General features: G+C 43.8%; 1 protein-coding gene and 1 pseudogene across 1 annotated transcript in view; one reads left to right on the top strand and one right to left on the bottom strand.

Annotated features, from left to right (window-relative positions):
* Positions 1-12,894, top strand: part of LYPD8 (LY6/PLAUR domain containing 8) — a 39,457-nt gene extending 26,563 nt beyond the window's left edge. Inside the window, exons 3-7 of the mRNA XM_059062403.2 lie at positions 4,553-4,654; positions 5,054-5,173; positions 7,012-7,173; positions 8,479-8,616; positions 11,687-12,894. Of these exons, the coding sequence (XP_058918386.1) occupies positions 4,553-4,654; positions 5,054-5,173; positions 7,012-7,173; positions 8,479-8,616; positions 11,687-11,928 (764 nt within the window). The 3' untranslated portion in view covers positions 11,929-12,894. The remainder of the gene's footprint in view (positions 1-4,552; positions 4,655-5,053; positions 5,174-7,011; positions 7,174-8,478; positions 8,617-11,686) is intronic.
* Positions 12,241-24,091, bottom strand: part of LOC131755790 (TGF-beta-activated kinase 1 and MAP3K7-binding protein 2-like) — a 28,793-nt pseudogene continuing 16,942 nt past the window's right edge.

The following is a 24,091-nucleotide window of genomic DNA, read 5'->3' as shown; positions in this document are numbered from 1 at the left end:
TTTTCCTGTCTGTCCTTGGCTAGACACTGGAGCACACCCTCCCCGCCCTGCCGGCCGCCACCCCCCCCCCCCCCCCCCCCCCCCGCTACACACCCAGGGCTGTTATCTCAAAGGCAGCATATGTGGGCTCTTCAACTCCTCTATCCTCAGATCCTCTCCCATCCACATCCCATTGGCTGCTCCTGCTTCCACTTCCCCCACTGGGCCCTGCCAGCTGGCTATGGTGAAGACTGAATAGGATTCTGTTAGGGAGAGAACTACCTTTGTTTTGGAAATTGCTGTTGTAGTCAGACTGATGAGAGAAGAGGAAGAAAGGAGAAAACAAGAGATGACCAGAGGCTCTGCTTATAGAAATGACCCAAATTTTGCCTTCCCCATGAGACCAATGCAGACCTCTCTATTTTAAATGGAATCATGTGCCCCCTTTTCTCCCAGCATGGTTGATCCCTCACCTTTGCTCTTCTCTGTCTCTCAGTCACCACATTCTAATCTACCCTGTAATTTGCTTATTTATCACTTCATTTATGTCATGTCTCCCCCTCTAGACTACACTCCAGGAAGGCAAAGTCTCTGTCGCTTTGCTCAAATACCTCCCACATGCCTGGAGTGGGCCTGATGCATGGTGGGTCCCCCAAAAATATTGAATAAATGCATGAGTTTGGGGAAAGAGGGAGAGCTGAGCCACAGACCAGCACAGAGAGAGCAGCAATGAACGAGGAGTATTTTCAAGAGCAGGGACTCTAAGGTTTAACGGTAGGCTGGAGGTGTTGGTGTGATGCGTACCCCCAACCCCTGAATCCTCAGTTCCCCACCCATCCCGTGTGTGTGTGACAGTGTGTATGAGTGTGTGCATGTGCCTGCGTGTGTGTGAGTGAGTGTGAATATCTGAAGTGGCAGGAACGGCAGGAGGGAAGGGAACTCAAATCCACATTCAAAGCCAGGAGCACCCACAGCACAATGTGAGGGCGGGGCTGGGAGAATCCTGGGCTGACCTGAGCTCTCTCACCAACAGTGGCTGCCCAGACAGCACTGCCAGACAAACTGCCTGGGGTGTGGGAAGCTGCAGCAGCTGTACCTGTAGGCCCCTCACTGAGGTGCACAGGGCATCCTGCAGGCAGGGGCTTTGTGGTGCCTCTACCCTGTAAGGTTACACAGTGAGTTTATCTTCGTCTTGTCTGCAGGACCCTGAGACTTAGTGAAGTCCAAACACTTTCCCAAGGGGACCTGAGACCCCTCCCCGAACCACACAAACCCCATGTAACCTGATTCTGAGTTCTGACTCTGTCCCAGCTGTGTAACCTTGGGGCAAATCTGTTATGTTTCTCTTACGTGTAAATGGGCTAATCAAGGTGAGAGTTTTACCAGGTTGGCATAAGGGGTTGCTTGTGACACATTAACCGGTCATAGAACCCATCTGGTGGGTGACAGCCAACATGAGGCAGTGCCAGGGACACACCTTACTCCCTTGCACATTTTGCCAAAGGCGGGTCTTGACCAAAGTTTCTCCCAGTTCCTGGAGGCTTCAGAGAGTTGACCAATGTCACAGCTGCCTAGGGTTAAGCCACTTATATCCCTATGGTTGAGCAGGGCCCAGTCTGGCCCAGAAGCCCCTCCCTGTAGGCAGCTGTGCTTTCTGACTATGCAACCACCTGCTATATAAGGGCCCTCACACACCTTCTCCAACCTTCTGCCGGGATCCACCTTCTTCAGGGCAATCTCTGGGCCAGACAGAGAAGGTAAGGGACTGGGGCTGGGCTGGGAGACAGGACCCAGCCTGGGAGAAGCTGAAAGCAAGGGAAGGGCATTCATTGCTGGCTGGGGTCCAGAGCATTCTCCTGGCATTCTCTTGCTCCTCCAGCAGTGCCCGGGAAGGGGAAGGCTGGAGTGGAGAGATGCTGGGTTTTGCTCTGTGTGTGTGTGTGTGTGTGTGTGTGTGTGTGTGTGTGTGTGGTGCTGTGTCCTTCTCACAGCGTCTGTGAGCTCTTGCTCCTCTGTGTAAGATGAGAACAATTGAGGTAAGGCCCTCTCAGACAGCTGAAAATATCCAACAATAGGATGAATAGGAAGGACTTTGCAAAGGGGTGTACAGATGCACTTGGTCTCATTTTTCCTATGGGCCCCTGCCCTGACCCCCAGCTCACTGGCTCCTCTCTCCTGCAGAGGTTGTGCACAGGGCCCTGGGTCCCACCACCTCCAAGATCTGCCTCTCTGCTACATGTCCCTAGGTAGAGTCCTGACCTCTCTGGGCCTCCATTATTTCCCTGTGAAAATGAGGCTAATCATCAGGTCTGTACCACAGGGCTGAGGTGATTTGTGCACTTAATTGGTGTGACTGCTGTGGACTCTTTACCTTCATTTCTTGCCCTCCCATCTCCTCTTCCTTTATACCTACAAGGCTTGAGGGGCCCTTCCCAGGAGGCCCAACCCCTGAACCTCTCTCTCTACTGGTGTTCTGGGCCTGGAGTGGTGACTGGGCATTGCAGGATGCAGGGTGCAATGCACAGAACATCTGTCACAAGCTTCAAACCAAACATACTTTATTTTTCTCCTAGGATCTCTAAATATTGGGGCCATTAGATAATTGATGGGCTGTCTGTCTCCCTCCATTGGGGCAAGTTTCTCTTTCTTTTCACCGACTCTTAATCAGTTAACTAGAGGATCATAGTGTTTGTTTGTGTGTGTGTGTATGTATGTGTGTGTGTGGTGTGGTGTGTATGTGGGGGAACATGTGTATGTGGTGTGGTGATGTGAGATGCGGGCGGTGGCCTGCAACGCCGCAGTGAAAGTCGGTTGCTCCTTAGTAAGTGGCAGCTATTATGGTACAACTCGGCTTTGGACCTGGAAGGACCCTGAATGGAGTCCCACTTTTTGCCTTACAAGCTGGGTGAGCTTGGGCAGCTTCCATTATCCCTCCGTCTGCAGTTTTCTCAGCTGTGGAGTGGGCAAAAATCTTTGCAGCCTCACTGTGCCCTGGGACTTGTTCCATACTTGCACTGACCAATACAGTAGCCACCAGGCACATGTGGCCACTGAGCACTGGAACATGGCTGGTGACTGAGAAACAGTATCTTTCCTTGTTATTCCTTCAATGAATCCAAAGGTAAGTAGCCACATGTAGCTCCTGGTTACTATTCATAGTAGAAATGAGCTCATGATGAATAAGGGTTCAGTGCAGAGCCAGACATTTCCCTTCCATGCTGCTTTGATACACGGGCAAATTAAAATTCTAGGAGCTCTGATTCAGGATCTTTTTTAAAAAAATTGAAGTACAGTTGATTTACAATGCTGTGCCACTCTCTGCTGTATAGCAAAGTGACTCAGTTATACACACACTTTTAAAAAAAATATTCTTTTCACTTCATCCCAGCTGGCATGGACTTATACACACTACCAAATGTAAAACAGATAGCTAGTGGGAAGAAGACGCATAGCCCAGGGAGATCAGCTCGGTGCTTTGTGACCACCTAGAGGGGTGGGATAGGGAGGGTGGGAGGGAGACACAAGAGGGAGGGGATATGGGGATATATGTATATGTATAGCTGATTCACTTTGTTATAAAGCAGAAACTAACACAACATTGTAAAGCAATTATACTCCAATGAAGATGTTAAAAAAATATTCTTTTCCATTATGGTTTATCACAGGATATTGAATATACTTCCCTGCGCTATACAGTAGGACCTTGTTGTCTATCCATCCTATATATAATAGTTTACATCTGCTAACCCCAAACTCCCAGGATCTTAATAAATACAGCTAAACCTTAGCTATTTGATGACTTTCATGTGCAGAGATTGAAGACAGGCCAGTCAGAAGTGTGCTGGGGCTTCTGATTGAGCTCTGTAGGTTGAGTGTGTCCAGGTCTGGGGCTTTGGGAGTCAAGTGTGCTGGAGGCAGTGCGGATAGAGGCCTGAGCCAAATCCAGCTCTAACCCCTCCCAGGAGTGCAACCTCAACTTTGAGTGCTTTACTTAACCTCTCTGGGGATGGATTTCCCCTTTGAAATGAGGGTGATGCTAATAATAGTACCTGCCTGCTGGGTGGAGGAATTACATGAATTAATGCACATAAGTGTTTGGAACAAGAGTAAGTGCTCAATACGTGCCTGCTTGTTGGAGTGGCGGCGGCAGAGACAGAGCTCCTAAGTGCATCATGTGAATGTGGCAAGATACCACCTACAGGATGAACATTATGCTCTGGGACATGAGAGCCCAGCTTTCTTCTTGGACTCCCATCCTCAGTGGGGTTGGCAGTCATCTTTCTACCCCATTTTGTACCCATAGTGGCTCTGTAGGAAATACCCTGGACTGTGTTTTGTACCTGTGTGTGGATGCCTTTGCAGGCATCTAGGATTGGGAAAACCCAGACTTCTGTGTATAAGGACAGGGTGGAATCTGCATCTTGGCTCGGTGCTCCCAGCTGAGGATGCTGATTTCTTCTGTCACAAGGATGGGCTGGGTCTGTTGAAGTTTGATTGCAACCCTAGGGGCTATCACTCCCCAGCAGCCTTCGGATTCCCCAGACCGCCTTCTTTGTGTCTCTTCTGGCTTAAGGCTCTGCGGCCCCAGTCTTCGTCCTCAAGAGCCATATGTCCAACACCATGAAGGGCTTCCTCTTCGCTGGTATCATTGTCATGCTCACGGTTGCAGCTGTAGGTGAGGGAAACCACATGGCCCCCTGTCGGGATGAAGACCCCTTTTTCCACCTCCCCATGGTCTTCTCACTCTTGGTGCCCTGGGATCCCCTCATGTGACCTCTCATGTCAAGGTGTGGGCAGTGGAGGCTATGAGACCTCTCTGGGCACACTGCCCCCTGTGGTACCACTCAGTGCTGTGGGTCAAGGTTGGATCTTCCCACTGGGGAATGGTGGACAGTGGGGATAAACTGAATGGGGGTGGCTCCACCTCACAGCTTAAAGTTTGGGGGACCCCAGAGGGAAGGGATGCCATCTTGGCTATTCTTTTACCCTGAGGTGAGTACAGTGCTTTGGCCAGAGCACACGCTATATAAATGTCTCCCGAATGTTGACGATGCCGAACATCTTGTCTTCCCAGAATCCTTGAGTTGTGTGCAGTGTAATTCGTTGACAGACTCCTGTGTTGACAGAAATGCCACTGAGTGTCCCACAAATGCCAGTATCAGCTGTACCACTTTCTTGGTGAACTTTTCTCTAGGTGAGCCTGGGGGATGCTCATTATTCCCATTTCTGGAACTTGCACAGGGCAGGTGGCTGGAGGGGTTGGCCAGGAAAGCAAGGCTAAGGCTGGGCTGTGCAAGGAGAGAGGGAGTCATGAAGGCACCTCTCAGGAGAAGCAGCATGCAGGAGTCAGTAACAGTGGTAGAGCCCAGCAAGCAGACAAGCTCTGTGGCTCCTTGGAATTGCTGCCCCTGACTCAAACTTCATGCTAGACCTGTCTTAGTGAACGTGAGAAGCAGGGGCAGCTCTTAGCTAAATTACAAAGCAGGCAATTTTTTCTAGGTGTTTTCATGTTTCCATTTTCTTCCCCGCTTTCCCTCTTCTCAGTGTTCCTTCCTGTTCCAGGTCCAACACATTTTCACTCAGACTTCCTTCCAGGGTGTTCTGCTGGCATGATTGTTACCTCTCTCTCAGAGCATGTTGACTTACTTTAAACTTTTTATTATGAACTTTTCAAACATACACAAAAGCAGGAAGAAGACTATAATGAACTGGTGAAACCACCATCCTGTGTCAACAATGAACATTTTGCTATTTTTTCCCCATAATATTTTAGTTTTAAAATTTTTATAGAAATAGAGTTGATTTACAATGTTGTGTTAGTTTCAGGTGTACAGCAAAGTGATTCACGCACACACACACACACACACACACACACACACATATGAATTGTTTTCCATTTTAGGAAAATGGATTCTTTTCCATTATAGGTTATTACAAGATATTGAGTATGTTCCCTGTGCTATACAGTAGGTTCTTGTTGGTTATTTATTTTATATACAGTAGTGTGTATATTTTAATCCCAAACTCCTAATTTACCCTCTCCCCATAATATTTTAAAGCAAACCTAGAGAGCATGTTATTTCCCCTATAAACACTTCACTATTCATCTCTGATAAGAACTTTTTCCTCCTTTTTATATAACTACAATACAATTATCACACCTAAGAAAATTAGCTATAATTTTAAAATTTCTTGTAATACCCGGGCCACCTTAAAAATGTTCCAAGGGTTTCAAAGACGTATTAATAGCGGATGCATTGGAATTTGGATCCAAACAAAATCCTCACATTGCATTTTGCTATTAGGTCTATTGTGTCTAATTTGTTTAATAATAACGAATATCACTTTCTTTGCTCAATCCCATTGATTTGTTGGAGAAATGGGGCCATTTATCCTGTAGCTGTCTTATATTCTGGCTTTGATTGCTTCTTTGTGATGTCATTTCATTTGTTCCCCTACTCCTGGTAGTTCCTGTAAACTGCACTCATGCTGTTCAGTAGAACTTTCTTTAGTGATGTTAGTTAATGTCTATGTCAGTGCTGTCCTATATAGTAGCCACATGTAGCTACTGGTCACTTGAAATATGGTTAGTGTGACTGAGGACTGATTTGTAGGTGGCCACATAGAGCTAGGCCTGCCATATTGGATAGCTCTGGTCTAGAAGCTTGATTAACTTCAGGTTCAACAGCGTGTTGCACATAGACCAATCACATGTACTTGGCTATATTTAGAGATGCTAAGACTGTTTAGTGGGCTCTGGGTGTGTCAGACTGAACCACCCACTTCTAAGCTCCCCATCAGCCTTTCACCTGGAATTTAAGCTGCATCTCTGATAATGTCCTGCTAAACAAAGGAACTACCTCACGGAGAAGGATTTTTCTCTTTGCAGGAAACCCTCTCCAGGGTCCCCCAAACTGCATTGAGCTGAGGGTGTGTTTTCTGCCCTTGCCTAAAGCAGTTGCTCTTCAGGACCTTTACCCTCCCTGAACACTCTGTACCCAGGACTGACAGTCTGTGTTTGCCTTTGTGTAGGAGAAAACATCACATTGTACGAGTATAAGGCCTGTTCTGTGTATAATTGCAGCGAGGACATGGTTGAGACCTTCACAGTCCACATATCTGCTAATGAAAGCTTTCATTTTGCAAGCCAGTGTTGCCAAGGAAAGGCGTGCAATGACATCAATGACACCAAAGGTGGGTGCTTGCCACATCCTTCCTCTGTCCTCCCAGCTCCGTCCCTTCCTTCACCACCTATGGTTCTCACTCTTGGGTGGACATCTTAAGTCTAGGCACTTCAGTGCATACTTGGGTAAATTTAACAACTGACATGCAACAACTACTTGAGAAACAAATGAGGAAAACCAGCGCTACTACCATGCTTTCCCCTTTCGCAGTAAGGACAGAAATCACAGCACTCTGAGATGTGTGGGAGGGTACTAGATGCTCATTAGTAGCTTTCAAATTGTGTGGCCTCAGGACCTCTTTCAAGACTCTAAGTCTTAAAAATTATTGAGGACTCCAAATAAAGTTTGTTTCTGTGGACTATATCTATCAATATTTACTATATTAAAAATAAGGCTAAGAAATTTTAAAAATTAGTTCACTAAAAAATAATAAAACTCAATACATGTTACCATTAATAACATTTTCTTTTACATAGAAATAACTATTTTCCAAAACAAAAAATATTTAGTGGGAAGAATAGCATTGCTCCATGTTTTCTCAAAGCTCCTTAATTTCTGGTTTAATAGAATACAGCTGGGTTCTCAGATTTGCTTGTTCTCTTAGTCTGTTGCAATCTCACATGTCATGTAGCCTCTGGAAAACTCCATTGTATTTTCATGAGAGAAAGAGAGTAAAAGAAGCAAAGAACATCTTAGTATTATCATGAAAATGATTTTGACCTAGTGAACTCCCTGAAAGGGTCTCAGGGATCCCCAGGAGTCCCTGGACCACCATTTGAGAACTGTTGGCTTAGATCAAAGCCTTCTTTTTGAAGAGGAGAAAACGTGGCCATAGTCATAGAGCATGGTTTATTAATAGCAGAGCTGAGTCTCGATATAATTTTTTTTAATCCAAGTCACAATGTTAAATAATGGCCTGTGTTCATTTATTCAGAGCTAGATTTAGTCATAGTCACACACCTGTTGGCTAATGTTCAGAATAGCTGGCTACTGTTGACATTAGCTATAGGTAGGTTTTAGCTCAAAATCTTACCTTTCCCTTTCTCATCCTAACACTCTCACTGACCACAGTTCTTGAAGACTGGATGGTCTGTAAGGGCAGGTCTGTGAGGTTGTGTGCTGTAAATATTTTGGTGGGACATGGGATGGGATGACTGGTATTTTTATGGCAGGATCTGAGATTCCTGAGCATGCAGAGAGACCCTGAGAGGTCTCTCTGGCTAGCGTCTTTGTCTGCCTTTCCCCTTCCACCCAAGGCAGTACCGTGATATTTGTGATAACACTGTTCTGAGTTAATGACTCTTACTCTACCCAGATCCCCCACAGGAAGAGGTGTCCAGCAACACAGACTGCCTTGCATGTTATGGATCTAATGAAACTTCCTGTAATGAGACAATCTGGAAATGTTATAAAGAAGAAAGATGTGTCCATCTAATCGTAGAATTTAAGAATGGTATGTCATTTCCTTTTTATGGGACTTGAGTTTAAAACATGTCATGCCTTGGATCATAAATTTTGGATTAACAAAAAAAGGCCTGGAGGAGGTTAGTAGGAAGATGCAATAAGGTCAGGATGCCTTTGTGATAGTGAGGCTAATGTAGCTTTGAGCTGGTTGCTATTTCTACCACCTCAGTCCAGAGTTCATTTCTCCTGGGCTGTCGTTCTCTTGAGCCCTGTTCTCTTATGGCTTGTAATCAAGCCAGTCTCGTTTAAGGGCATCATGTCACTCCTGGCATTTATTTCTTTACCAGGGTGACTGTTCTGTAGGTATGGGTAGGTCTGACTTTTATTTCCTTTTATATGTACACTTCCCTTCTCTGCATGTCACTGAGAGGTACTGGCTTATGACAGCTTGAGTCACCTGGAAGGAAGAGTCAAACAGGGCTTTAATACCCAACCAATTGAAAAAAGAACAACAACATCAAAATAAAAAAATTCTATTTAACATTTTAGCCATGATCTATTCCCCTGTGGTGATGGTAAACAACCAATACAGCACTTCATACTTTAAAAAAAGTCATTGTAAACTTGAAAATGAACCATACTGATGATCTCTCTCAAAAAAAAATCCAACCAACTGTTCTTTTCGACAAAAGTAATTTGATATTAACCATTATGAGATACAAATTAACCATCATACAAGATAAAACCAATAAATATTATTCCTTAAATAGCCAGGCAAATATTACAGCTGAATATTTAAATAATACATTTATTAATTAGGATAAGTTAATTACTGTTAAAGGGCAACCTCCAAGTCCTATGGCTCAATGCAACATATGTTTATTTCTTGCTCATGGTGCAGTTCATTGCAGAGTCCAGGGCCCTGGGTTCCTTCCATCTTGAGGCTCTGGCCCCTACCCACTCAGGACTTGGCAGTTCTCTTCTGTATCCTTTACGTCTCTCGCCACCAGGTGGGGGAAGAGAAGGAGTGGAGAAAGCAGGAAGGTTTTTACAGGCAACTCCTAGAAGTGAGTACAACACTCCCTTCCACTTTCTGTTGGCTGGAACCCAGACCTAGCGGTGGCCCAGCAGGAAAAAAAATGAAGCTAAAATGAACAGCCAGTCAGTCTCTGCCACAATATGACTTAGATTAATGAGTTTAAGAGCACTAACATCCAGGTACAATTTGATTTCAACTTTTGTTAAATGGCAATTATAGTATCAGAAATCGATACTTAATTGCTTAATTGCTTAATTGCTTAATTGCAATTGCAGATTTCTTAGTGGGGCCAAGCATCACACTTCTGAACTTCTTTTTACTTTTAAAAATATAGACTTTATTTTTTAGAGCAGTTTTAGATTCACAGGAAAATTGAGAGGAAGATATAAAGATTTTTCCTATACCCCTTTCCCTTACACATATATAGTTTCCCACTATCAACATCACCCACCAAAAAGTACATTTGTTACCATCCATGAGCCTACACTGACACATTGTTATCAACCAGAGTCCATTAGGGGTCACTGTTTGTGATGTACCTTCTATGGGTTTCGACAAAAGTATAATGACATGTATCTACTGTTATAATATCATACACAGTATTGTAGTTTCACTGACCTAAAAATCCTCTGTACTCTGTCTATTCATCCCTAACCACTGGCAACCTCTGATTTTTTTACTCTTTCTATAGTTTTGCCTTTATCAGAATGTCTATAGTTGGAATGATATCGTTTGTAGCCTTTTCAGAGTGACTTATTTCACATAGTAATAGACATTTAAGGATCTTGATGTTTACACAGCTCTGATGTTTAATTCCAAAGGTGTGTCTGAGGGCAACAATGGCATTGAAGGACATGTTCTTTCTGCTCACCCTATTCCCAGGTGTCTGCAAATTCCCAGGCTTTGACTTAATCTGAAAGCCAGACAGATCAAAGCCATCATAATTGTAGGATTTTGTTTTTGCCCAAGCTGTATGGCACAGGGAGATCTGCTTGGTGCTTTGTGACCACCTAGAGGGGTGGGATAGGGAGGGTGGGAGGGAGGGAGATGCAAGAGGGAAGAGATATGGGAACATATGTATATGTATAGCTGATTCACTTTGTTACACAGCAGAAACTAACACACCGTTGTAGAGCAACTATACTCCAATACAGATGTTAAAAAAATACTGTAGCCATGTGCCAGGCAACACATCTTCCTAACACACTCTAATTCAACCTCCAGCACTGATATTTGCTCTAAAGCAGCAATGAATTGCTTTCTTTACTGGGATGTGGCAGTTTCCCCCTCCTTCTCAGAGCACGTATGGAGTCAGTCTTGAACTCAAATTGCAGCCCTGCCTCTAACAAGTAGCCAGTCACCTCCTCCAGCCCCTTCCTCCCCTGTGAGCTGCCCCTCCTCCAGGGCTGTTTGACTTGCAGCCTACAGAGCAATACTGGCACATAGTAAGTACTCAGTAAAAGGTAGCTGCAATCACAGTCACATCTTCTTTGCAAATTCCCTAGTCTTTTCCTAGGACCTGCACCTTAAAACAGGGTCAAACACATCACAACACAGATTTAGAGTTAAGACACAGGGGTCTCTCTGCATCCCCTCTGGCTGTTTTTCCCTCTTCTCAGGGAAAACTCAGGCAGAGAGAATTCAGGTCCAGAGAGGAGTGGGGATGGAAAGCAGAACCTAGAGGAGGGGATGTCAGGAGCAGGTCTGAAGTGCTGACTCCCTCCTGGATTGAGAGCAGAGGACTACGGAGGGTCTGAGCCTGTCCCTGGATTTCACCACCTGTCAGCTACTCAGGAAAACACTGAAGAGTTCAGTCCCAGGTCCAGCTCTACCCCTAACCTATGAGCTCAGGTTCACATCCACCTCCAGGAGCCTCAGTTTTCCTCCAGGACTGGTTGAGAGAGGGTATCTAGGCCCTCACCTCCACAGCCACTCTGCCATCACCATTTGGTGTTCTTGATCCTGGGCTCCTTCTTCCAAGCTCCTGTGTCAGGAACAGACCTGTTTCAGCTCTTGCAGGTCACTGGGGAGGAAGGACGAAGGGGCTGTGAAGTCCTTACTGTCTCTTTTGTATTCACAGAGATGAAGCTCGTGCTGCTGAAAGGCTGCTCCAATGCCAACAACTCCACCTGTGAGTTCCTGGTTACTGAAAATTGGACGGTTGGAGGAGTCACTTTCCTAAAGTTTGAGTGTGGAGACAGCTCCGATGCCTCCTCAACACCCACTCCCGCTACCCTGAGCACCACCCCTGACACTGGCTCTAAAGTCTTCTTCACACCCTTGACCCTTGCCAGCCTTCTCCTGCTGGGCTTCCTGCTCTGAGATCTGCACCCTCAAACCCTCCCCTCCCCTGTTTAACTGCTCAGTGAGTAGCAGTAGCAGTCACAGCCTTCCAAGTAATGCCCTGTGATAGCCACATTATTCTTTATTATTAAAGCGTTGGTTCACTCAATGACCAAATCTCTCCTGATATGTTCTGGGCTGGGCTTCCTTCAAGCCACTGTCCAGCACCACTTCCCAGTTACTTGCCTTTGAAATCCTTGCACCTTTGTGTGTGGGCTCTCAGGACCTCCCTGATCCCTGTCTAATTTGCTTCTGAGAAGCAGAGCCTTCCACCTTGCTGGCATCTTTTGCTTACAGCCCTGCCCTTCTGGGGATCAACATGCCACTGTCCCCATCCTCACACTCATGGGGGGCCCCAGCCATAATGCCCTGTGTTGACCCCAGCACTGATATCTGGCTCTTCAGCAATCGTACTGGCTGTAGTCTCAGGCCCACAGTGACATTGTCTAGGACACTGTCACCGCAAGAGCCAAAAGGGGTGCACAGGGGTTGCTGAAATTTGTCAGATTCCCCTGCTTAACCTCCCAGGCAGGGGCATAATGCTGTCAGTGCCCTGCTGACCAGGTGTCTCTTAGCCTTGTGCAGAATGGAACATGGCTACAGAGGCCCAGCCCCTCCTCTCAGAGAACTACTATCAAAGGCAGGGTCCTCAACTCCATAGCAGATACCCAGGGAGCAAGAAAACCATTCAATCCAATATGCACAGAAGCCCAGTTTTAGTAAATAAGGGGGGCCTTGAGCTGGACTCGGAAGAATGGGGTTTTCTGTAACAAAAACTTTGAAAGGTGTGACCCAGTGTGGGTCTTTATTGTCCAGGCTTGCTGCTGATGATTAAGACCAAAGCCACCAGAAAGGCCATCTGATGGTAGCTCATCACCACGTTCATTGTCATTTATTTATTTAAGTTTTTTATTTTGAAATAAATTTAGATTTCTCAAAGTGTTTCAAAAATAGTTCAGAGAGTTCTAGTACCCCCTTCACCCACCTTCCTCTTACATTCATATCTTACATAACCACACTGCAATTACTAAAACCAGGAAGTTAGCATTGAAACCATACTGCTAACTAACAGACCTCATTTGACTTTTGCCAGCTTTCACTAATGTCCTTTCTCTGGTCCAGGATCCAATTCTCTGAATTTAGTTGTTATGTCTCCTCAGTCTCCCACACTCTGTGACAGTTCTGGAGTCTATTTTATTGACCAGTTATTTTTCAGAAATTAGAGCATGTCTGAAGTTTTCTTATGATAAGATTGAGGCTATGTCTTTTTGGCAAGAATACCACAGAAATGATGTGTCTTGTAGCCTTGCATGAAGAGGAACATGGGTACAGATCCCCAGTGCATCTTATCAGGAGTTACATGATGTCGATATATCATATCAATTGGTGATGTTAATATTGATTGCTTGTTTAAGGTCATATCTGTCAGGTTTCTCCACTGTAAAGTTACTGTTTTTCTCCTTTGCAATTAATAATAAGTTAAGTTGTGCTGCTGTAACAAATAGATCTTACTAAAAAAAAAAACTTCGGGTTTTAATACAAGGAAAGTTGATTTCTCAGTTATTTAAACCCATATAGATGTTCCTGAAGGGGCAGCTATCCTGGGCAGCACCCCTCTGAGAGTGAGGAAGGGGTCAGACTCCTTCTATTCCATGGTTCTCCCATCCTCTGGGATTCTTTGGCTCTTAGTTAAACGTTCTGCATCCAGCTGGCTGACATGCAGAGAGTCTAGAAGACCATGCAGCATGCCCCAGGGACCAGGACTCAATTACATGGCCTGGGAGGAAGTAGTTTATCCGCATGCACCTTGCAGGATCAAGGTGCCAGGATCAGAGCCAGTATGGCTTGGTGGTAAGGGCCATGGCCTCTAGAGCCAGAGGCATACCTTCAAATTCCAGGCCTGGAACCTTGGGCAACAGATGTCATCTCTCTATGCCTCAGTTTCCCACTACTACTAGAGAGATACTGATAAGGTCTGATGCCTGTGGTTATAAAAGCTGCCAACATAGTTCCCCTTGTCAAGGAGTAAATACTAGTCTATGCAAATGACCCCAGTTTGAAAGCAGCTCTCCCCATCCTCTAGGGAGAAGGTGGACTACCAGAAAGAGTGATGTGGAAGGTGCAGCCCTGGCCCACTTCTCTCAGACCATGCTGGCCTCATTGAGGTTATAGCTGCTTCTGTGTCTCAGGATTCCCTCTCCCTTTTCATCCCCTCCCCAGATCTCCATGGCTGCTGCCACCATGACTGCATAGGCCACAGCACAGCTTGCTTACATCTTCACGTGGCTGCTGACTCCAGGCAGCCAAGGGCACCACCAGAGCTGACCTGCTCTTAGAACCTCCTGGAAGTTCCCCTGCTCAGGTTCGATGAGAAGAAGTGGTACTTTTGGGGAATTGCAAAGAGTCACACAGGAATGGAAATCAGGGCTGAGGACTGGGAATGCAGCTGGAAGGTGAGCAGGGCTAGATCCCAGGAGGTTCCACACATTGGAAAGACTTGGGCTTTAGACTGAGGGCTGAAGAGGGCCACGGCAGAGGTAAGCACAGAAGTAGGAGTAGGATTGGTTTTCCGTTCTGGGAGGTTCCAGACTGTAGGGTACAGGTAGAAAGATAGCAGAAAGACAGTACAGGGAGGGAGGTTAAATGGAGAAGTAGTAGGGACATGCCCAGAGCAAATGCTCTGTCCGGCTGCTGTAATTGAGAGTAATTCACACCATTCTATGCACTTCTATTTGCACTGTTGGCTCCTGCCTCCTCACCCAGAGTAGGGACCAGGGCAAAGCACCACTCCTGTTCAATGTCTACATTCCTTTCCTTGGCTGTCCACACTTAACTCTGGATTCCTGTCTTCTGGGCAGGGTCTAGGACTTCCCACCCAGATAAAGCACCTTGCTGCCAATTCTTCCTTAGTCCCAGCCTGGGCTCCAGCCTAAGCCCTGTGTCTGAGGAGGTCCACAGAATTCTATACTCACATTGTGCAGTTGGACAAATCATGAATCACTGATTTTCACAGCTCTTTACAGTTGGTAGAGCTCTTTTGTCCAGGTTATTTTATTTTCTTTAGAATTAGCTTCATTCATATATTGTGTGATTTACATACAGTAAAATGTATGTGTACCAACTAGTGAGTTTTGACAAATGTGCCCATGTAACCACTCCTCCAGTCAAGATATAGAAACCCTCTCCCCTCAGACCCCCAAGGTCTCCCACTCTCCTTGGAATCCACTCTACTCCAGCCCCAGGTTCCCACCTGCATCTCCACTGTCCCAAACTGGAAGTGACAGGTAGCTTTTCTGCTCATATTCCATTGAGCTGAGCTGCTATTTGGCACCACCTGGACACAAGGCTATGGCCAACATAGGCCCTGGGGAGGTCAGTTCTTCCCAGCAACATCTCCCAGTCAGAAACAGTCAGGGGACTGTTTCCATCAGGTTCCAAGCCCTTCCATTCTGCCCTCCTCCCCACACCAAACTCACTTCCTGGGCCAGGAAGACAGAAGGAGGGTGTGGGGTTCTCTTTTTTGTGGACTGGATATAGCACCTGTCGACTGAAAGAAAATGCACAACCTAAAAGCTGAGAATTATGTTTTATTGGGCAGACTTACTGAGGACTTAAGCCTGGGATACAGCCTCTCAGATCTCTCTGAGGGACTGTTCCAAAGAGACAAGGGATGTCACCTACAAATTGGCACTTGCCATCTACCTTTACAAGGATCAAATTATGAGCTGCTGCAGCTGCTGACCTTCAACATCCCCTGAAAGGAGTTCAGGGTGGAGATCAGGAATGAGGCCCTCTGTACTCTGGAAAAACTGGCAGAACAAGTCTTCAGATAGTTAGATATTTTCAAGAGACGATTTTATGAGCCCAATTCTTGCATCTCCTCATAACCAGAAAAGCACTAAAATCCTTCATAGTGACGTCTGCTCCTTGTGACTAGCAATAACTTTCATGGGACTAGCAGAAAGATTCTGCAAAAAATATGTGCTTGATTGCACGTACTTCCCCTTCACCAAAATCACATATATATTGACCTTCCCCCCACCTCTTGGGAGCAGCCTCTCAGAGCTATCTGAAATGCTGTCTCCTGGGCTATAGTCCTCATTTTGGGCCCAATAAAACTTAACTCACAACTCTCACATTGTGCATTTTTTTCAGTCAACAGGGAAGAGCCAAGATATATTGGAGTTTTTGCTGAAATAAAACTGTGTAGTGGGACATCAAAAGATTGCTGCTAATCACAAAAAACAGACATCTCAAGTTAATGATTTTGCTGCTTTTCTATGTATGGGAAGATGCAACAGTCTGGGCTCACTGAAATTATCCCTTTGATAGACACCTTAACTATCTAGGACCAGAACCCTGTTTTTCTCCTTCCTGAATTCCCCTCAAGATACACTATGGCAGGCTGAGGTGGTGGGGATGGGGAGAAGGGTGGGTGCAGTGGCTGATGGCTTTATGGTCACAACATACTTTGTTAACTGAAGTGACAGGCAATATTCTTTGTTCACACACCTCTCAGTTGAACTACGATCTGAACTAAATCTTCAAATAATTATTGATCTGAACTATGAACTGAAACAAAGCTAAAACCACTAATCACTATGAGTCTTTTCAATATCTGTTTTTAACTGGATGAGTGAATATGCCCCAGGGGACTTGAGAAGAATGCTGGTCTTGATATATTCTGCAGGGGCTTTAAGCATCCAAATGTGACTGTAGATGTGAGCATGGGAGTGAGGAAGGTTGAGAGAAGGGAGGACCCAAGCAAGATGGGCAGTGGACTCAGGACATGGTTGCTCTTATGCTGGGGAGACCAGCTACTTGGGTCAAGTAATTCCAGGGGTTCTGGTGTCCCCAAAAGTGCTCCCATCAGGGGTGGAGTCAAGATAGTGGCAGGGGAGGATGTGGAGTTCCCATCTCCCCACACCTAGGACACCTGCTGGACACTGGTGAGGGACCACCACACCCAAGGAGATGGTAGTAACCCCCGAGCAACTGGGTAGGATGAGTGGGGAGTGAGGAAGGAGAAGAAGTGGAGGCTGGACAGGACAAGCAAGCGCCCCTAAGGGGTGGCTGAGAGGGGGGAGGCGTTCCCATGTCTGGACAGGCCCTCAGGGACTTGGAGGATCATAGGGGAGTGCACCTAGCATCTCCCCTGCCCAATCAGGCCCCAGAAAGCCTGCAGGGCTCCTGGGCCAGGTCCTCCGCCCTCAGAGGCCCCTTCCAGGATGCACTGGTCCTAGGGGCATAGGAGAGAGGCGGGGGAAGAAGAGGAGAGGTGGGGGGGGCTCTCTGGGATTGGAGGATCAGGGGAGGTGCAGAGGATGTTTCCCCCACCCACTCAGGCCCAAGGAAGCCTGCTGTGCTCCTGGGCCTGGTCCTCTGCCCTCCGAGGCCCCCTCAGCTGTGGGGATCCTAAGGGTGTAGGAGAGAGGGAAGAGGGGGGAAGAGGAGGAGAGGTGGGCAGCAGGGACCATCTGGGGTCAGGGTATCAGGGAGGTGCCTTGGGCATTTCCCACACCCACTTGGCCCTGTGAAGCCTGCTGGGCTCCTGGACCTGGTCCTCTCCCCTCCAAGGCCAGAGGCACACCTGGTTCCCTCTGGCTGCATTGAGCTTAAGCCCCACCCCTCACCCCCTCAGGGTCTTTTCTGGCCCTGTGGTTCCTAAGCATAGGCCTCATCCACCAGCTAAACCCTACCCCTACTTAGGCCCCGCCTCCCCACCCCCCACAGCCAAGGCCTTTTTTCCTGCTTTTTTCTTCTTTTTCTTTTCTTTTTTTTTTTTTACTATTGTGGTTCTGTTTTACCTTCAAGTTGTTGTTTCATCTATATATATACTTTTTTATTCTTTCTAACATACATGTTTGCTTTCTAATTTAATTTTATTTCTTACTTTTGTTATTGTTCTGCTCCTTTTCTTTTTTCTTTTTTTTTGCTGCCCCATGCACCTTGTGGTATCTTGGCTTACAAGTCTGGGGTTGGGCCAGAGCTCCTGCAGTGGGAGCTCTGAGTCTGAACCACTGGACTAACTGAGAACCTCAGAGCCCAGGGAATATTCATTGGAGTGAGGTCTCCTGAGGTCCTCATCTTGGCACCAAGACCCAGCTCTACCCAACAGCCTACAAACTCCAGTGCTGGAAACCTCAGGCCAAACAACCAGCAAGACAGGGACACAATCCCACCCACCAAAAAAAAAAAAAAAAAAGAAATGACAAAAATTATGTCACAGATGAAGGAGCAAGGTAAAAACCTACAAGACCAAATAAATGAAGAGGAAATAGGCAACCTACCTGAAGAAGAATTCAGAGTAATGATGGTAAAGATGATCCATAATCTCAGAAATAGAATGGAGGCACAGCTTGAGAAATACAAGAAAAGTTTAACTAAGATCTAGAAGAACTAACAAACAGAGATGAACAACACAATAACTGAAATGAAAAATACACTAGAAGGAATCAATAACAGAATAACTGAGTCAGAAGAAAGAATACGTGAGCTGGATGACAGAATGGTGGAAATAACTGCCAAGGAGCAGAATAAAAAGAAAAGAATGAAAAGAATTGAAGACAATCACAGAGACCTCTGGGACAATACTAAACGCACCAACATTTGAATTATAGTGGTCCCAAAAGAAGAAGAGAAAAAGAAAGGGTCTGAGAAAATATTTGAAGAGATTATAGTGGAAAACTTCCCTAACATAGGAAAGGAAATAGTCACGCAATTCCAGAAAGTGCAGAGAATCCCATTCAGGATAAATCCTAGGAAAAACACAGCAAGACACATATTAATCAAACTAACAAAAATTAAATACAAAGAAAAAATATTAAAAGCAGCAAGGGAAAAGCAAAATATAACATACAAAGGAATCCTCATGAGGTTTTGAGCTGATTTTTCAGCAGAAACTCTGCAAGTCAGAAGGGAGTAGCAGGATATACTTAAAGTGATGAAAGAGAAAAATCTACAACCAAGATTATTATACCCAGCAAGGATCTCATTCAGATTTGATGGAGAAATCAAAAGCTTTTCAGACAAGCAAAAACTAAGAGAATTCAGCACCACCAAGCCAGATTTACAATAAATGCTAAAGGAACTTCTCTAGGTACAAAATGCAAGAGAGAAAAAGACCCACAAAAACAAACCCAAGCAATTAAGAAAAAGGTAATAGGAACATACATATCAATAATAACCTTGAATGTAAATGGATTAAATGCTCCAAGCAAGAGACACAGACTGGCTGAATGGATACAAAAACAAGACCCATATATATGCTGTCTACAAGAGACCCACTTCAGACCTAGAGACACATACAGACTGAAAATAAAGGGATGGAAAAAGATATTCCATGCAAATGGAAATCAGAAGAAAGCTGGAGTAGCAATACTCGTATCCAATAAAATCGACTTTAAAATAAAGACTGTTACAAGAGATAAGGAAGGACACTACATAATGATCAATGGATCAATCCAAGAAGAAGCTATAACAATTGTAAATATTTATGCACCCAACGTAGGAGCACCTCAACACATAAGGCAAATGCTAACAGGCATAAAAGGGGAAATCGACAGTAACACAATAACAGTAGGGGATTTTAACACCCCACTTATACAAATGGTCAGATCATCCAAACAGAAAATAAATAAGGAAACACAAGCTTTAAATGACATAATAGACCAGGTTGATTTAATTTATATTTATAAGACATTCCACCTGAAAGTGGCAGAATACACTTTCTTCTCAAGTGCACATGGAACATTCTCCAGGATAGATCACATCTTGGGTCACAAATAAGGTCTTGGAAAATTTAACAAAATTGAAATCCTATCAAGCGTCATTTCTGACCACAACATTATGAGATTGGAAATCAATTACAGGAAAAAAAAACTTAAAAACACAAATACATAGAGGCTAAACCGTGCACTACTAAATAACCAAGAGATCACCAAAGAAATCAACAAATAAATTTAAAAACACACAGAAACTAATGACAATGAAAAGAAGATGACCCAAAACCTAGGGGGTGCAGTGAAAGCAGTTCTAAGAGGGAAGTTTAGTTCAATCTCACCTCAAAAAACAAGAAAAAACTTAAATAATTAATCTAACCTTACAACTAAAGCAACTAGAACGAGAAGAACAAAGAAAACCCAAAATGAGTATAAGGAAAGAAATCATAAAGATCAGAGCAGAAATAAATGAAATAGAAATGAAGAAAACAATAGCAAAAATCAGTAAAACTAAAAGTTGGTTCTTTGAGAAGATAAACAAAATTGATAAACCTTTAGCCAGACTCATCAAGAATAAAAGAGAGAGGACACAGATCAATAAAATTAGAAATGAAAAAGGAGATGAGACAACTGACACCGCAGAAATACAAAGGATTATAAGAGCCTACTACATACAACTATATGCCAATAAAGTGGACAAATTCTTGAAAAGGTACAATTTTCCAAGATGGAACCAGGAAGAATTAGAAAAAATAAAAAGGCTTATCACAAGTAATGCAACAGAAACTGTAATTAAAAATCATCCAACAAACAAAAGTTCAGGACAAGATGGCTTCACAGGCGAATTCTATCAAACGTTTAGAGAATAATTAACACCTATCCTTCCCAAACTCTTCCAAAAAATTGCAGAGGGAGGAACACTGCCAAATTCATTCTATGAAGTCACCATCACCCAGATACCAAATCAGACAAAGACATCACACACAAAAAAGAAAATTACAGGCTAATATAGCTGATGAACATAGATGCAAAAATCCTCAGCAAAATACTAGCAAACAGAATCCAACAACACATTTAAAGGATCATACACCATGATCAAGTGAGATTTATCCCAGGAATGTAAGGATTCTTTAATATATGCAAATCAATCGATGTGATACACCATAGTAAAAAATTAAGGACAAAAAAATATGATCATCTCAATAGATGCAGAAAAAGCTTTTGACAAAATTCAACACCCATTTATGAAAAAAACTCTCCAGAAAATGGGCATAGAGGGAACCTACCTCGACATAATAAAGAACATATATGACAAACCCACAACAAACATCATACTCAATGGTGAAAAACTGAAAGCATTTCCTCTAAGATCAGGAATGAGACAAGGATGTCCACTCTCACCACTATTATTCAACATAGTTTTGGAATTCCAGCCATGGCAATCAGAGAAGAAAAAGAAATAAAAGGAATTCAAATTGGAAAAGAAGTAAAACTGTCACTGTTTGCAGATGACATGATACTATACATAGAGATTCCTTAAAATGTCACCAGAAAACTACTAGAGCTAATCAAAGAATTTGGTAAAGTTGCAGGATACAAAATTAATGCACAGAAATCTCTTGCATTCCTATACACTAATGATGAAAAATCTGAAGAGAAATTATGGAAACACTCCCATTTACCATTGCAAAAAAAAGAATAAAATACCTAGGACTAAACCTACTTTAGTAGGCAAAAGACTTGTACTCATACAACTATAAAACACTGATGAAAGAAATCAAAGGTGACATAAACAGATGGAGAACTATACCATGTTCTTGGATTGGAAGAATCAATATTGTTAAAATGACTATACTACCCAAAGCAATCTACAGATTCAATGCAATCCCTATCAAACTACCAATGGCAGTTTTCACACAACTAGAACAAAAACTTTTACAGTTTGTATGGAAACACAAAAGACCCCGAATAGCCAAAGCAATCTTGAGAAAGGAAAACTGAGCTGGAGGAATCAGGCTACCTGACTTCAAAGTATCCTACAAAGCTACAGCAATCAAGACTGTATGGTATTGGCACAAAAACAGAAATACAGATCACTGGTATAGGGTGGAAAGCCCGGAGATAAACCCACATACATATGGTCACATAATTTATGACAAAGGAGTCAAGAACATACAATGGAGAAAAGACAGCCTCTTCAATAAGTGGTGCTGGGAAAACTGGACAGCTACATGTAAAAGGATGAAATTAGAACATTCTCTAACACGATACACAAAAATAAACTCAAAATGGATTAAAGAGCTAAATGTAAGATCAGAAACTATAAAACTCTTAGAGGAAAACATAGGAAAAAACACTCTTTGACATGAACCCCCATAAATTATTTTTTGACCCACCTCCTAGAGTAATGAAAATAAAAACAAAAATAAACAAATGGGACCTAATGAAACTTAAAAGCTTTTGCACAGCAAAGGAAACTATAAACAAGATGAGAAGACAACTCTCAGAATGGAAGAAAATATTTGCAAATGAAGCAACAGACAAAGGATTAATCTCCTAATTATACAAACAGCTCATGGAGCTCAATAAAAAAAAAATCCAATTAAAAAATGGGCAGGGTCTTCCCTGGTGGTGCAGTGGTTGAGAGTCTGCCTGCTAATGCAGTGGACACAGGTTTGGATGCTGGTCTGGGAAGATCCCACATGCCGCAGAGCACCTCGGCCCGTGAGCCACAATTACTGAGCCTGTGTGTCTGCAGTCTGTGCTCTGCAACAAGAGAGGCCGCGATAGTGAGAGGCCCGTGCACCGCGATGAAGAGTGACCCCCACTTGCCACAACTAGAGAAAGCCCTCACACAGAAATGAAGACCCAACACAACCATAATAAATAAATAAATAAATATTTTTAAATAAATAAATAAATAAATAAATAAAATTAAAAATGGGCAGAAGACCTAAATAGACATTTCACCAAAGAAGACATACAGATGGCTAAGAGGCACATGAAAATATACTCAACATTACTAATTATTAGATAAATGTAAATCAAAACTACAATGAGGTATCACCTCACACTGGTCAGAATGGCCATAATCAAAAAATCTACAAACAATAAATGCTGGAGAAGGTATGGAGAAAAGGGAACCCTTCTGCACTGTTGGTGGGAATGTAAATTGATACAGCCACTATGGAGAACAGTATGGAGGTTCTTTAAGAAGGTAAAAATAGAACTACTATATGAATTCAGCTATCCCACTACTGGGCATATGCCCTGCGAAAACCATAATTCAAAAGGACACAGGTACCCTAATGTTCATTGCAGCACTATTTACAATAACCTGATCATGGAAACAACCTAAATGTCCATCCAACAATAGATGAATGGGTAAAGAAGGTGTGGTACATATATACAATGGAATATTACTCAGCCATAAAAAGGAACGAAATTGGGTCATTTGTAGAGATGTGTATGGACCTAGAGTCTGTAATACAGAGTGAAGTAAGCCAGAAAGAGGAAAACAAATATCATATATTAACACATATATGTGGAATCCAGAAAAATGGTACAGATAAACTTATTTGTAGGGCAGGAATAGAGACATAGATGTAGAGAACAGACATGTGGACACAGAGGGGGAAGGGGAGAGTGGGACAAATTGGGAGATTCATTTTAACATAAATACACTACCATGTGTAAAATAGATAGGTAGTAGAAACCTGCTATGTATCACAGGGAGCTCAGCTCGGTGCTCTGTGACAACTAGATGGGTGGGATCAGGGGTTGGGAGGGACGTCCAAGAGGGATGGGATATAGGTATACATATAGCAGATTCACTTCATTGTACAGCAGAAACTAACACAATATTGTAAAGGAATTTTGCTCCAGTAAAAAAAAAAAAAATGTTCAAAAAAAAAGTGCTCCCATCAGCCAAGTTACCAAGAGAAGTAAAGTCATGCACAGCATCCCAGGAAAGGGAATAGTGACCATTTGGATCTCTGATGCCAGGGTCTCACAGTGAATCATTCCCAGAAGTGGTTTTTCATTATTATTTTTTATTGAAATATAGTTGAGGTACAATATTATGTAAGTTACAGGTGTACAATGTAGTGATTCACAATTCCAAAAGGATGAGGTGGGGAGGCTTCCTTGAACATCAACCCTGAAGCTGGAGGTAGGTCCCTGACCCTGGCTTCAGAGGTGGAAGTCATATGCAGATTAATAGTGGTGGCAGGGCTTGGCTGACACAGAGAAAGCAGGGTCCCCTGCTGCCCATATTTCCCCAGGGACTGTCACAGTCTCAAATTCCAGCCACTCTCTTGGTGCTAAGAGCCACCTATTTCCCATGAACTAATTGTAATTACCATCACTTTACACCTTATTGGAGATGCTACCTAGATGTGGAGATTGTGAGGAAGTTGAAC

This window comes from Kogia breviceps, chromosome 4 (genome assembly GCF_026419965.1).
Source record: "Kogia breviceps isolate mKogBre1 chromosome 4, mKogBre1 haplotype 1, whole genome shotgun sequence".
NCBI classification, from domain to species: Eukaryota; Metazoa; Chordata; class Mammalia; order Artiodactyla; family Physeteridae; genus Kogia; species Kogia breviceps.
Note: the sequence above shows the minus strand (reverse complement) of the source record. Positions and strands in the feature narration are given on the sequence as shown.